This window comes from Leopardus geoffroyi, chromosome E3 (assembly GCF_018350155.1).
Source record: "Leopardus geoffroyi isolate Oge1 chromosome E3, O.geoffroyi_Oge1_pat1.0, whole genome shotgun sequence".
NCBI lineage: Eukaryota > Metazoa > Chordata > Mammalia > Carnivora > Felidae > Leopardus > Leopardus geoffroyi.
This window is the reverse complement of record NC_059340.1, coordinates 37,746,850-37,761,321: the sequence shown is the minus strand read 5'-3', so window position 1 is coordinate 37,761,321 and position 14,472 is coordinate 37,746,850. Positions and strand designations below refer to the sequence as shown.

General features: G+C 48.4%; 1 protein-coding gene across 1 annotated transcript in view; it reads left to right on the top strand.

The window, feature by feature from the left end:
- SEC14L5 (SEC14 like lipid binding 5) overlaps positions 1-14,472 on the top strand; it is a 45,848-nt gene that overhangs the window by 2,470 nt on the left and 28,906 nt on the right. The window contains exons 3-4 of the mRNA XM_045460334.1: positions 13,789-13,938; positions 14,340-14,471. Of these exons, the coding sequence (XP_045316290.1) occupies positions 13,789-13,938; positions 14,340-14,471 (282 nt within the window). The remainder of the gene's footprint in view (positions 1-13,788; positions 13,939-14,339; position 14,472) is intronic.

Sequence of the window (14,472 nt, the reverse complement as noted above, 5' to 3'; positions counted from 1 at the left end):
AACTGAGCCACCCAAGCGCCTCCTTAATGGGTTTTGAAACATCACTGGAATCATTCATACATGTTGTGCTGTTATGTGCAGATGGTTCCAGGGCAAGAGGCAGGGGCTAGTATTGACTAGCTGGGTGACCTTGGGCAAATTATTTAACCTCTCTGAGCCTCCATTTCCCATCTGTAAAATAAGGAGTACCAATCCTGGTTTCCAAATCCTGGCACTGTGCATGGATTAAATGAGTCAATATACATAAAGCTCCCAATGCAAGGTCTGGTACAGACCAAATGCTGTTACTGTTATTGTTGCTGCTGCCTGTGGCTGTGTGACTTTCCCGTATTTGTAATGAGGGTCAGACACCAGGGGATGGCGAAGAGTCAGAAATGCTGGGTGCTTGCTACTGCTCTGCTATGCTCTGGCTGTGTGCTATTTAAAAGCCACTGAATGTATCTGAGCCTTGATTTCTTCATTCATGAAATGGGGATGGTTATATGCACTTCATAGGGTTGTCATGAGGATTAAAGATTTTATATATATATATATATATATATATATATATATATGTGATAAATACATTTATATATATATTATAATGTGGAAGGAATAGGGGGGTGAGGGACAGGTGCCCCATGCAGGTCTTGGTCCATACCAAATAGACAATAAATGGCAGCTAAATATAAATACTTGTCCTGTAAGGTTTCAGGCACCCTACTTAGTCTAAGACCCTAGGGTTCATTCATTCATTCATTCATTCACTCATTCATTTAAAAAAAGAGAGACACTATCCCAACCCTTTTGGGACAACCCACAGTCCAGGGACCTATGGTTCTCTACCATGAAGCTGAGACACATAACTGTAAAATGGAAGACTAATCCTTTTTTTATAATTGCATGAGCTTAATAAATGTAAATTTAATTTAGCATGTTTAGGATTCTCCAAAATATTTACAATCATTACACTTTAAAACATGCCTGCTAAAGGAGCACTGAAGGCTGTATTAATAAGGCTGGTAAAGTATTCACATTGAGTTTACTGGAGTATGTGAAGCATATTTGGTAAGCTTCCTGTTCCATAAATGGGTGCAGGACTCTGCTTACTCCTCTACCTGTTAACAGTCCCGAGATGTTGTTGCATAGAGGCTTGTGGGTAGCAGGAAACAAGGTGTTCAGATATTCATTTCCTGTATCTGCATTAATTTAAGTTATTTGGGACAACCATGACCATGTTTCCTTATCTTCCATACAATCCTTATTGGTGAAAGGGCCTCAAGGCTCTGCAATGTTAGCGACAAAGCCACTTTACCGACTGTTTACAAAACATCATTGTCCCCAAAATAGCTGCATAACTCAACATAACTTCCATGCTGTGTGGGCACAAAAGGGTTTTTCTGCACTTAATGTCCGTCTTTGTTTCTCAGCTAAACACTTGCTCGCAGTTTGGGTCAGCTGCCAGGGAAGTTTCGGATGAACTCAGCTATTTTCACTGCATCCGAGTGACTAGATGGGCTGGCCTTTGGTTTTTCTGTTTAACAAAACTGACTTGAGAATTAAAACATTGCTTGTTTCAGAAGTCCACCAGCAACAAGTACAAAATGACTCAAACTGGGCTCAAGGAATTGGTCATAAAATAGCACCGAGGCAACATTTCCAGACCCAGATTAAACAATTAAAAAAAAATTTTTTTTTCCTCTTTCATCTCAAAAATGTAACTAATCCAGTGAATGGGCGTCTCTCTCCTTGGGCCAAATCCCCTGGCAGGAATTCTGTTTCTGAAGGGTGGGATTCCAGGGACCTTTGTTTTCTTCTTTCTTGACTGTGTTCTGTATTAATTTGGTTCAAAACAGTCAGCTCGTATTATCTTGGTAAACAGAGGGAAACAATGAAGACAATGGAGGCAGCTGGCATAAGATTGGAGAGGGTCTTTGGTCCCTTTGTATGTGGGGTCCCTGAAGGTGGTGATGGGGTCTTTGTACATAGAACACAAAGGCCGTGTCTTGTACTTCAGACTGTGGTCGCTTGAGCATCGAAGGCCACTCTCTGGTCAGCCTACAGCCTGTTGTGAGTGGTTTCTGGGTTCTGGCCTCTTCTCCCAGACGGATGGTTGCTAAGAGGCAGATCCATCATCGGGGTCCCTGCTCTAGTTTCACACCTGGAAAATGGAGGTCACAAAGGCTCCTGTTCCTCCTAGAGTTGAAGTGAGGATTGACTGAAGGGACAGGGATGCCCGGGCAGGGCCTGGCCCATTGTTAATGCTGGTGAAATATTGTTTAGGCTTATTGTTATTATTTATTGTTTTCATAGCTTTATTGAGCTATAACTATATACCCATTTGAAACGTATGGGTCAGTGGTTTTTAGGATTCATAGAGTTGTGTAACTATGACTACTGTCAGTTTTAAAACATTTTCATCGACCCAAAAAGAAACCCTGTACCCATCAGCAGTCCTCTCCGATCCCCACACCCCAGCCCCTGATGACCACTAGTCTACTTTCTGTCTCTGTGGATTTGCCTGTTTGGGACATTTCCTATAGATGGAACCATACAACATATGGCCCTTGGTGACAGGCTTCTCTCATTGAGCATCATGTTTTCAAGGCTCATCCATGTTGTATCATATCAGCACTTCATCCCTTTTTATGGCTGAATACTATTCCATTGCCTGGATAGACCATATTTGTTTATTCATTCATCATTGTTTCCTGTGTTGGTCTGTTATGAATAACACCGCTATGAACACAGATGCACAAGTTTTTGTGTGGATATATTCTTTCCAAAGAAATCCCTGCCATGAATTATAGTGATTATTTGGCAGGTTTAAGCAAATTTTATTTTTAAAATTTTATTTAACAAGCATGTTCACGTCCCAGACACCGTTCTGAGCCCATCCAAATATTAAGTCAAGTACCTCTCCTAAGCATCCCATGAGACAGGTTCTGTGGGTGGCACCATTCTACAGAGGAAGAAACCGAGGCACGGGAAGGATGAATGGATTACCCAAGGCCACAAAGCAAACATGAGGTGGCTGGGGACTTCACCGCAGGCATTTTAGCTCCAGAATCCACCTTCCCAATCATGAGCTCTGCCATTTGTCGGAGCTGAGGATCTCAACTTTTTGAGGTAGATCTGGGCCCAGGGAGCCATCTCGTGGGGATGGTTACCACCAAAGCTGTGCCCCGAATGCCTGTATTCCATCAGGGCACCACAAAGGGGAGCACAGCCAGAACCCACAGACCCTGGCCTCCTGGGGGGCAGCAGATGCTGACAGAGCCTGGAAGCAGTTACCGACCCAATGCTCTGTGTGTCCAGCCCTGAGACTTGCTCAGAGTCAGATAGTTTCATAGCAGCCTTAACTGCAGAGGAAGGAAAAACAAAGGCTTTCAGAGCGTAAGGCAACTGTCCCCTGGTCAGTGTATTCATATGCTAGAGCTGCATAACAAAGTACCACAATGGAGGCTGGCTTAGAACAACAGAAATCTAGAGTCCGGACATCCAAGGTCAAGGTGTCAGCAAGACTGTGCTGCCTCTGAAGGTGCTTGGGAGGGATCTGTTCTGGGATTCTCTCCTGGCTTCTGGCAGTTCTTTGGTTTGTGGGAGCATAACTACAAACTTCACCTGGCATATTTCCTGTGTGTGTGCCTCTGGGTCCAAACTTCTGTTTCTATAAGGACACTAGTCGTACCAGATTTATAAGTACCCTCTACTGACCTCAATTTTAACTTGATTGACCTCTGTAAAGACCTTCTTTCCAAATAGGGTTACATCCTGAGGTACCTGGGGCCTAGAACTCCAGCCATACCTTTTTTAGGGGGACGCAATTCAGCCCATTTATGCTCACTAGCTCAGTAAATGGCATCATCAGTAAATGGCAGAGATTTTAATTTAGGGAAATCTGACCCCATAGCTTGCACTCACAGCCAGACACTCCAGATTCTGGCTCTGACGTCCAGTAAACACCTGTGCACCAGTGGCTGCGGCAGCTTCAGGAATGACTTGGCTGCCTCTTGTCCGGGCACTGCCCTGGGATCCCAGTGGGGCTCCAAAGCCCCGTGACTTGAGCTCATCTCAGATTCTGCAAATCTAAAGAAGGAACATGGCTCGGGGTAGAATTTCTTCAGCAATAGGCTTTTCACACAGAGGAAGGGTTATGGAGGTGAGGGCTGTCATCAGCAATTAAGTGTTAAAATATTTAAAGACCTGGCCTTTTGTATTGATAAACAGCTTGTAGTTTAGCAAATGGGTTATTAATAAGGAGCAGCCTCTGGAGGTAAATCCTTGCAGCTCAGGCCAAGGGTAGTTACAGTTGGACTGGTTGTTATGGACGTAGTTTTAATAAAGCAGCAGGGGCCTCATTTAAATGAGTTTAAATTAGTTCCCTGGAGCCCATCATATGATCCTGTTGCTAACAGATTAAGGGAAGCGACATTTTCCACCCTGGATTGCTTACAGGACCTGGGAGAACAGAAGTGATCCATCACGCAGCAAAGTGATCTTCTGATTTCAGAAGTACATTTTAGGTCCTTACTCATTAGTTAATTCAAATATTAATTCACACACATGTTTGTGTATGCATCCTACAAATATTTTTTTTATGTTTATTTATTTTTGAGAGAAACAGAACGTGAGCAGGGGAGGGTCAGAGAGAGAGGGGGAGACACAGAACCAGAAGCAGCCTCCAGCTCTGAGCTGTCAGCACAGAGCCCCACACGGAGCTTGAACGCACCAACCATGAGATCATGACCTGAGCCGAAGCCAGATGCCTAACCGACTGAGCCAGCCAGACGCCCCCCCTACAAATATTTTTTAATGTTTGTTTATTTTTGAAACGAAGAGACAGAGTGCAAGAAGGGGAGGGACAGAGAGAGAGGGAGATACAGAATCTGAAACAGGCTCCAGGCTCTGAGCTGTCAGCACAGAGCCCGATGCAGGGCTTGAACCCACGAACCACCAGATCATGACCTGAGCCAAAGTCGGGTGCTTCATGGACTCAGCCACCCAGGTGCCCCTGCATCCTATAAATATTTATTGAGTTTCATTGTATCCCAAGCAGCATGCTGAGTGTAGGGGCTACAACATAGTTGATTCCTAGCACCTGTTGAAATGCATCATGATTCTGTTGGTTTCCTTCCTTGTTTATTTATATGGGCCTTTCTCATAAAAGTAAGTTTCAGGCAGGTGGAGACTATGTCTATCTTGTTCTGGTTCTCCCGACATAATCCCTTCCTGCCCTCAGAGAGCTTGCAGTGGTGTGGGGTGTGTGTGTGTGTGTGTGTGTGTGTGTGTGTGTGTGTGTGTGTGTTTCCGAGAGAGAGAGAGACAGAGAGAGACAGACAGAGAGAGAGGAAGTAGGCAAATGCTGTGTAGCCATGTATGTAGCTATGTATGCTAATTCATAATAGGGAATGAACAGAGTATTGTAGGAACAAGGGAAGGGGCCAGTTAAGGGTCTTTTAAGTCATTCAGGCTGAGCCTTGCCAAGGGGAGGAGGGCCCACTGTGTGCAGAGAAGGAGCAGACCTTCTCTCTGAAGAAAGAACTGTGGCTCATATGAGCTCCAGTGTGATTTAGAAAGTGATTGGCAGGGTCAATTCAAGTCTGTTCAAAGACCTCGGGAGCTTTGGAAGGTTTAAGCATGCGTGACATGGTCAGATTTCAGGTTTAAGTAGATCGGAGGGGGTTTTCCATCCCAGAGGCCAGGAGAACATGGAGAAGCAGAGGTGACAAAGGCTGGGCACATTCCTGAGACACTTGAAAATCTAAAATAGCGTTTCCCTCCCATCAAGATCCTGACATACCGCTAAATGTCAGGACGCTCTAGGCAGGCGTCTGCCTCTTTGTCCCTCCCTGAACCACCAAGGGCACCAGCTGATCCTAGAAATTTGTGGGCACAGAGTGTGTTCGGAGGAGGAGAGTTTCCTCCACCCTGCTCCCCCATGCGTGGGTGAGAATCCACAGCAGGTTTTTGTGCAGTTGCCGGGCGGGGCAGCCAGGCTGTGCGTTCCCCTCGGTGCTGCAAGAGACTGGGCGTTCCGATGGTGTGAGCTCACGACAGAGGGACACAGTCCTGGACAAAGTGACGTCCAAATCCAATCCGTGAGAAGAAGGGATAGAATTGGAGCAAATAACACCTGGGGCCCGACTAACTGCACCCATGCTGCAGCCTTAGGACCAGGAAACTGAAATACAGGGAGAAGTGTTCCCTGGAACCTCGTTGAGGGCTGATTCTTCGGCCAAGAGCCGTGGCTGTACCCCTCTCCATGACTGCAGAGGGGAAGTACTCAGGGGCTTATTCATCTGTGTGAGAGGCACCTTCCAGGACTCAGCTTTCTGCCGCTGGAGCATAGACAGCAATCCACAGGCACAGGATACCCTCTGGGCCTGTGGCAGTGTCCTGGCAAGTGTAGACAGTAGCGGGGGGGGGCCCTGCACTGCTCCCCCTACTCTTCCAGGTAGAGATACATGTCAGTGGTTCCAACTTCCTGCTTTCATTCTCCAACACCAGCTCCTCCCTCCTACTCAGCCTCCTTTCCTTCCTTCCTTCCTTCGGCAAATATTAGCTGGGTGTCGACAGCATCACAGGTGTTGTACAAGGCACTGGGGAATCCAGGGGTGAAAAAAACAGACAGAGAGAGAGGTGTTGACTATAAACAAACACAACACACACACATAATATTTCATTTCAATCACAATATTTCAAATCACAGTCAATTCTCCCGGTAGGGCTGATAAACCATCCAGGAGATGGCTTGCTCTTTTTTTAAATCTTTTAAAAATGTATTCATATTTGAGAGACAGAGAATGAGCGGAGGAGAGGCAGAGAGAAAGGGAGACATAGAATCTGAAGCAGGCTCTAGGCTTTGAGCTGTTAGCACAGAGCCTGAGGTGGGGCTCAAACTCACAAACCGTGAGGTCATGACCAGAGCCAAAGTTGGATACTTAACCAACTGAGCCGCCCAGGCGCCCCTCTTTTTTTTTAATTTGTGGTAAAATACATATAATGCAAAATTTCTCATTTATCCATTTTTTTTAAAAAAAAGCTCAACCTTTTTTAAGTGTACTGTTCTGTTCAGCATTAAGTGCATATACACTGTTGCACAGGCGCTCACCACCACCCATCCCGAGAACTCTTTCAGCTTCTCAAACTGATACTGTGCCCCCATTAAACACTAATGCCCCATCCCTCCTGCCCCGCCAGCCCCGAGTACCCAGCCTTCTACTCTCTGTCAATGAGTCTGACTACTTCAGGAACACATACAGGTGGAGCCATATAGTGTTTGTCCTTTCGTGTCTGACTTCTTTCACCAAGCGTGATGTTTTCGAAGTTCATCCATGTTGTAGCATGAATCAGTGCTTCCTTCCTTTTTATGGCTGAATAATATTCCACTGTATGGACGGACCACATTTTGTTTGTCTATACATCTGTCAATGGACATTTGGGATGTTTCTACTGTTTGGCTATTATGAATGATTCTGTAAAAGTATCTGCTCAAATGCCTGTTGCTTTACTCTTGTCCATTTAAAAAAATCTATGACGTGGGGCGCCTGGATGCTTCAGTTGGTTGAGCATCTGACTCTTGATTTTGGCTCAGGTCGTGATCTCACATTCGTGGGTTCGAGCCCCATGCTGGGCCCTGAGCTGACAGCATGGAGCCTGCTTTGGAGTCTCTCTCTCCCTCTCTCTCTCTGCCCTCCCCCACCCCTCTAAATAAATAAATAAATAAAATAAACTTAAAAAAACAACTACGATGTGATGTCTGGCACTGTGCTAAGTGCCTTAAACATATTACCTCCCTTCAATCTTCACTGTAGTCCTTACAAAGTAGATATCATGATCTTTCTCATTATCTTCTCTCTCTCTTTTCTTTCCTCTTCTTCTTCTTCTTCTTTGAGGGAACTGAGTCTCAGAGGAGTTAAGTCGAGGTTGCCCAGCTGGCACACGGCGAGGTTGCCCAGCTGGCACAGTAAACCCTGTGCTTTGACTCTGCTGTCCCACCACACTGAGGCTTGCCCCTTTGCTATGTCCACATGTCTTGGCTGCAGGGTCCTTGTGACCCTTTGTCTCCATCTCTTGTGTCTCCAGAGCTAGCTTTAATTAGAATAGCAGCAGCTTGTTCAGCTACAGGACTGTCTAGGTGTACCTGTTTTTATAGATTGTATACAGCCCTCATTTCAAAAGGCTCCAGAGTCACGTTGCCTGGGTTCTCCCATGCCCGCTACCCCTTATCAGCTGGGATGACACCACCGCTGTAGGATATCTCATTCACCAAGCTCTAGCTCAGCAACTTGGCCAAAGTTGAGGGAACCGATACGGTGGAACGTTATTCAACTGTGAAAAAGGAAGGAAACACTGACGCATGCTATAGTGCGGTGAATCTCGTATACATCATGCCGAGCAAAGGAAGCCAGATACCAAGTCACACACCGTATGATTCCATGTACATGAGATGTCCAGAAAAAGCAAATCTACAGAGATCGAAAGTGGATTAGTGATTGCCTAGGGCTGGGGTGGAGGCAGAGGGGACAGACTGTAATCGGTAGCGAATTTCTTTTTGGGGTGATGACAATGTTCTGGAACGAGAGAGTGGTGATGGTTGCGCAACTCTGTGAATGTGCTAAAACTCACCGAACCGAACACTTTTAAAGGGTGCATTTTACGGTATGAGAATTATATCTCAGTTTTTAAAAAAAAGTTGGGGGAGCTGAGAGGATAGATTCTTGTCTGTCGTGGGGTCTCCCAGGCTTCAAGGGGGCAGGTGGGGTCTTCAAGGAAGGCTCCTGAGGAGTGTGACAGGGGAGGCAGATGCCTTGCCTGAGGTCACGCAGTGGTCAGTGCCCCGAATGCAGCCTGCAGCGTGGAAAGGGAAGACAAAGTTAATGTGGTCCGGATCTTCTTTCCACTCTCTTAGTGGAAGGTTTGGGATAAGCAGCTTCCAGCTTTTTTTGAATTTGCATGAGGAAGAGCAGGAAGGAAGGGGGGGGGGGGGGAGGAGAGGAGGCAGCAGCTGTCAAGTGATTAGCAGAAATAGCTTTTCTGTACTTTATAGAATCTCACTCTTTTTTAAAATTTAAATTTATTTAACAAATGCTTATGTAGAACGAACCATGTGCCAGGCACTGTTCTCAGCACTTTACAAAAACGGACTCCTTTATTCCACCCCACACATCCCACAACACAGCAAGGTAGCTACTTTTCTTATTCTCCTTTTAACAAATGAATGCATTAAGGAGCTCAAAGCTTGAGGACTCCTTCAAGGCCACACAGCTGGTAAGAGGCAGAGATTTGGACCCAAGCCCCAGAGTCCTGTTCTTAATGGGTATGCAATGCTGTCATTCATTCACTCATTCATCATGTAAATGTCTACTGAGTGTTGACTATGTCACTTTGACAAGTTGGGGGGGGGGGTGGTGGGAGGGGAAAAAACTCATTGCCAGGGGCCGATGACTTCTGATGTCAGAAACGGGTACAACGGAGGGCTCATTGGGAGTGGATGACTCCACTTGACAGATGAGGCTGAAGGGAGAGAGAGGACATGCTGTGCTCAAGGAGGTAGGTTCCTGGGTGTAGGCAAGTCTGGCTAGGAGGCCAGCCGCCCATCTCCACTTGCTAAGTGTGTCACTGTGGAGTTTTGCAGGATGGAGGCCCACGGGAGGCAGTCAACGGAAGTTTCCACTGGTCTCTGCCTACCCCAGCTGTGGCCCTGCATGGGCGGGTTCTGGGCCTTGGACCAGCTTCCTTTCTGAGCCAGGAGGCTTGGGTGTCCTTCTCCAGCCACCTGGCAAAAGAGCTGTAACTGAATCCCTTCTGCTACTTTGTGTCCCTGAGGGGGCCAAACCGTGTGTGTGTTCGGCACAGAGAAACTCAGGCCTGATTTGTGGGAACAGGAGCCCGCAGAGAGGATCCTGTGGACTGTTTGATCCTCTAAGACCCTATGATGGGCCAAAACCAAAGGTGCCCCTGACTCACAGGTTTTAGGCCAGCAGGATTCAGCATTTCCAGACTCTTGACGCTTGTAATGTAGCTAAAGTCCCCTGAGGGGCAGGGCAGAGTGATTCAGGGCTGAGGTCTGGGTCAGACCGGTTGCGCTCCAACCCCACCACTTCCTGACCGTGTGATGCCTTCCCAAACCTCAACTCGCTTATCTGTAAAATGGGGAAATTCTAATTCCCATCTCGGGGCACTGCAAAGAAATACAGTTAGTGCCCTAAAAATATCATAGCAACAATGTCTGACACTGGACCTCACAACCCCAGGGACTCCCTGGCTGGAGATATGCCACTGGATGGACCCTGTATTTTGGGCCCCCCGCCTTCTGGATGGAGCCTGAGTTCTGGCCGTTCCCCTCGCCAGTGCCTGGCATGTCTCCATCAATGCAGCAGCCATTACTTACTTGAGGAAGGTAGCACCTTCCCTTTCAGGGTCAGGGACAGTTGTGCCCACGCACCCATCTGCTGCCGCCCAGCCCTCTGCCCTCCGCTGTTATCTGGGGGCTCCAGATGGAGCTGTTCTGACAAGAGGTTTGTTACAACAGGAAGTCAGCCTTCCTTGGATGCATGCGTTGAATCCATGGCCTGTCATTCCCCTCCCAGGACACCTTTCTGGGGCTTTTTGGATCACCAGCAAGTTTAAGTTATTTTTTTCTTTGCTTGTGAGCATTTATTAGCCCTAGTGTGTCCCAAGAACTGAGACAGGCATGTGTGAGGTCAGTGCTGTGGAAAAGCATGTAGCCCAGGTCTCTGGCACACAACACACAAGCTAGTACATTGCTAAAGGATGTGATAAATGGTATTGAGGAAATGAATGGGCTAAAAGGACAGAATAGGGAAGAAGACAGTCTTGCAGGGGAGAAGGTGGGGGAAGATGTCCCACAAAGAAGGACCAGCACAGATGAGTCCCTGAAGCCAGAGCATCTCTTCAGCCCCCCGGTCCAGGTGTCCTACCTCTCTGGAAACCCCAGTTACTCAAGCCTTCTTCTTCCTTCACTATCAAGTAAACTGATTAGTGGTCCAAGCAGACGGAATGGCCAGTGCAAAGGCTCTATGGTAGGAACAGGTGGTGGGCACATGAGTGTCCCGGGGCTGACATTAAAAAGTACCACAAAAATAATAAATAAATAAATAAATAAATAAATAATAAAAAGTACCACAAACTGGGTGGCTTAAACAGCAGAAACTTTTTTACTCCACAGTCTGAAGGCTAAACGCCAGAGACCAAGGTGTTGGTAGAGTAGGTTCCCTCTGCAGGCTTGAAGGAGAATCGGTTCCATGTCTTTCTCCTACCTTCTGGTGTTGCTGGTAATCTTTGGAGTCCTTGGCCGGTAGAGGAATCACCCAAACCTGTGCCTTCATCTTTACACTATATGAGTGTCTGTGACCAAATGTCCCTCAGTCATATTGGATTAGCAGTCTCCCCCCTTCCACCCCCACTCCAGTATGACCTCGTCTTAACTAATTACATTTGCGACGACCTATTTCCAGATAAGGTCACATTCAGAGGTACTGGGTAGGACACATGAATTTTGTTGGTGGCGGGAAGGGGGCACAAGTCAACCCATAAAAATGTGTTTTAGAAAGAACAAGGTCGGGGGCACCTGAGTGGCTTAGCCAGTTAAGTGTCTGACTTCGGCTTAGGTCATGATCTCACAGTTTGTGAGTTTAAGCCCCGCATTAGGCTCTGTGCTGACAGCTCAGAGCCTGGAGCCTGCTTCAGATTGTGTGTGTGTGTGTGTGTGTGTGTGTGTGTGTGTGTGTGTCCCTCCCCTGCTCACACTCTGTGTCTCTCTCAAAAATAAATAAACATTTAAAAAAGCAGAAGAAAAGAAAAGAAACAGCAAGGCTGGCGTGGCTGGAGCGGAGTGAAGGTGGCTAGTGGGAGAGATTGCCTGCAGCCTGGCTGGCCACAGCAAGCACTGTGGGACACATTCCGAGCATCTAGGCCTGTTCTGACTACGTCATTTCATCCGGGGAGAAGGAGAGACTGTAGAATAGTCAGAGGAAGCGCAGAAACTCAAGGGCAGTGTGGCCGCCGCCAGTAGGAGTTGAAGTACTAAGTGTGGAGAAGGGGGAAATTGTGACCACAGGGCCCCAGGGACAATGCCTGGCTGTTTCCCAGCTGCCCAGGAGAACAAGCGAGCTGCTGAGCAAGGTGTTCCTGAAGGAGTGGGGTACTGGGCCACAATGGGGTTCAAATCCACATTCACCAGTTTTCATTGTGTGACCTTGGGTTAGTTACTTAGCCTCTCTGGGTTCCAATTTTTTCATTTGTCAAATGAGGATGCCATTCAGAGGACGAAATGGAAGAAAATGCACAGCTGGAGGAGCACAGTGAAGGCTCCTTGAGTGCCAACTGCTCTGAGACAACATCTGGTGACCTCCTCACCATCCCATTTTACAGATGAGGAAATAGAGGCTCAGAGAGGGCAAGTGACTTGCCCAAGGTCCCTCAGTGAGAAAGTAGAAGAGACATGAACTGAGCCTGTCCAGTTCCGAAACACGCACCCCTTTCCTTCCACATACTTTCAAAAAATGTCAACATCCCTCTGCCTGTCACAGAGGTGGGCCCAGGCCAGCGCCTCTGGCTCCCTCCTGCATTGGATCCCAAGGAAGTAGTCAGATAGGGCTGGTCAGGAGCGGTTTTTGCAGACCTGTGTTCTGCTGCATTTGAGTCTTGTTGCCTGGGGAATGAAAAATTCTGGTTGCCTTCAGTGAACCGCCCGGCGAGCTTGAGCTTGGGTTTCATACTCTGGGAGGCAAGCTTGGGATATACCCATTTTCCAGGTGGTAAAAGAGGCTTAGAGAAAGAAAGGATGTGCCTCTGTCGGGAGGAAGTAGAACTGTGGCCACCAACACAGAATTTGCCCACTTTGCTTTGTCCGCAGGCTATGCAGGCTTCTGGTAAGTGCCTGCCTACTGCGCACTCTCCCCTGGGGAACAGGGGCTCCTTATTCTAACCCTGGTGTGTCTGCTGTGTCTGTACAAGGCAAGCAGCTTCAACATATGGCAGGAAGATGCACTGGGCTGGCCTTGTGGGGCCTGGGGTGACACTAAGGGCACCAGGCACAGTTCCATCTCTTCCTTGCCCCTCCCCCGCCTCTGCCCTTCTGAGCTGGGAGGAGCCGGGAGGGATGGGGGAGGAGGTGCGTGTCCTCAGATGCCTGCACTATTTTTGGAGCTGCTTTGATCCTGATTCCGGGGCACGTGGACTGTGACAGGCTCTTGGAGCAGACTCCATTTGCATGCAGTCGGCTATGGATGCCGGCTTACCCCGGAGGCTCCTACCCTGGCACTTCTGTGGCACTTCTGGAACCGGGCACAGACTCTCGTCCTCCAAACTGGATGCCTTGTATTTCTTTTGCTTTCCTAACTGCCAGGGCTGGAACCTCCAGGACAATGTTGAACAGACGTGGCCAGAGTGGACATCCTTGCCTTGTTCCTGATCGTAGGGGGAAAGCATTCCATCTTTTGGCATTGAGTATGATGTTAAACTGTGATTTATCAGGTTGAAGATGTTCTTTTCTATTCTTCATTTGTGGAGTGTTTTTATCATGAAGAGGTGTTAGATTATGTCCAGAGTGTTTTTCTGAAAGATCCTTCTTTTAAAATGTTCCAGGCAAGCTCACTTTTTCTTCTGAGGGTGAAGTCTCAAATGCAAATCCAAAGAGTGAGTTGCAAACCATTGCTCAGGCACTGGTGTGTCACAGCTCTTAAACAGGTGACTGCTTTTGTAAATGAGACCACAGCCCAGCAGGAGGGAGGAGGCTAGAGCCCCCAGCCCCCTTGACACTCACTCCCCCTCTGCCCCTAGGCCTATGAGAAGCGCTTCCCCACCTGCCCGCAGATCCCCGTCTTCCTGGGCAGCGAGGTCCTGCGCGAGTCCCGCAGCGCAGACGGGGCGGTGCACGTGGTGGAGCGGAGCTGCAGGTTGCGCGTGGAGGCCCCGCGGCTGCTGCGCAAGGTGGGTGGGGAGGGGTTCCCAGAGGTGCCGGGGGGCCCCACGGAGAAGGGGACTGGAAAGGGGGGGGATCTGGGGGCGGGCTCAGGTGGTGAAGCCAGTGAGTATGCATATGAGTATAGGTGCTGGTGGTACACGTCCTGGGGTTGGGGTTGGGGCCTGCGGAAAGGGGGGGTCGTTCTAGGTCGGAGGGCCGGTCTGGGAAGGACAAAGGCCTAGGAGCTAGGGACTGGGGCTGGGGCTGGTGGACAGGCTCCGGGTGGGGCACAGGGGGTCTTGGGGTTTGTGGGTGTTGGGCTGGGTACGGGATACTGCTGGCTGGTGGGCAGGCGCGGGGTCTTGGGGTCTTGGTGAGTCTCGGTATCCAGCAGCCCCCACCCCCTTCGCTGCTCCTTCCCTTGCAGATTGCCGGCGTAGAGCACGTGGTCTTTGTGCAGAGAAACGTGTTGAACTGGAGGGAGAGGACCCTCCTCATTGAAGCCCACAATGAGACCTTCGCCAACCGCGTGGTGGTCAACGAGAACTGCAGCTACACTG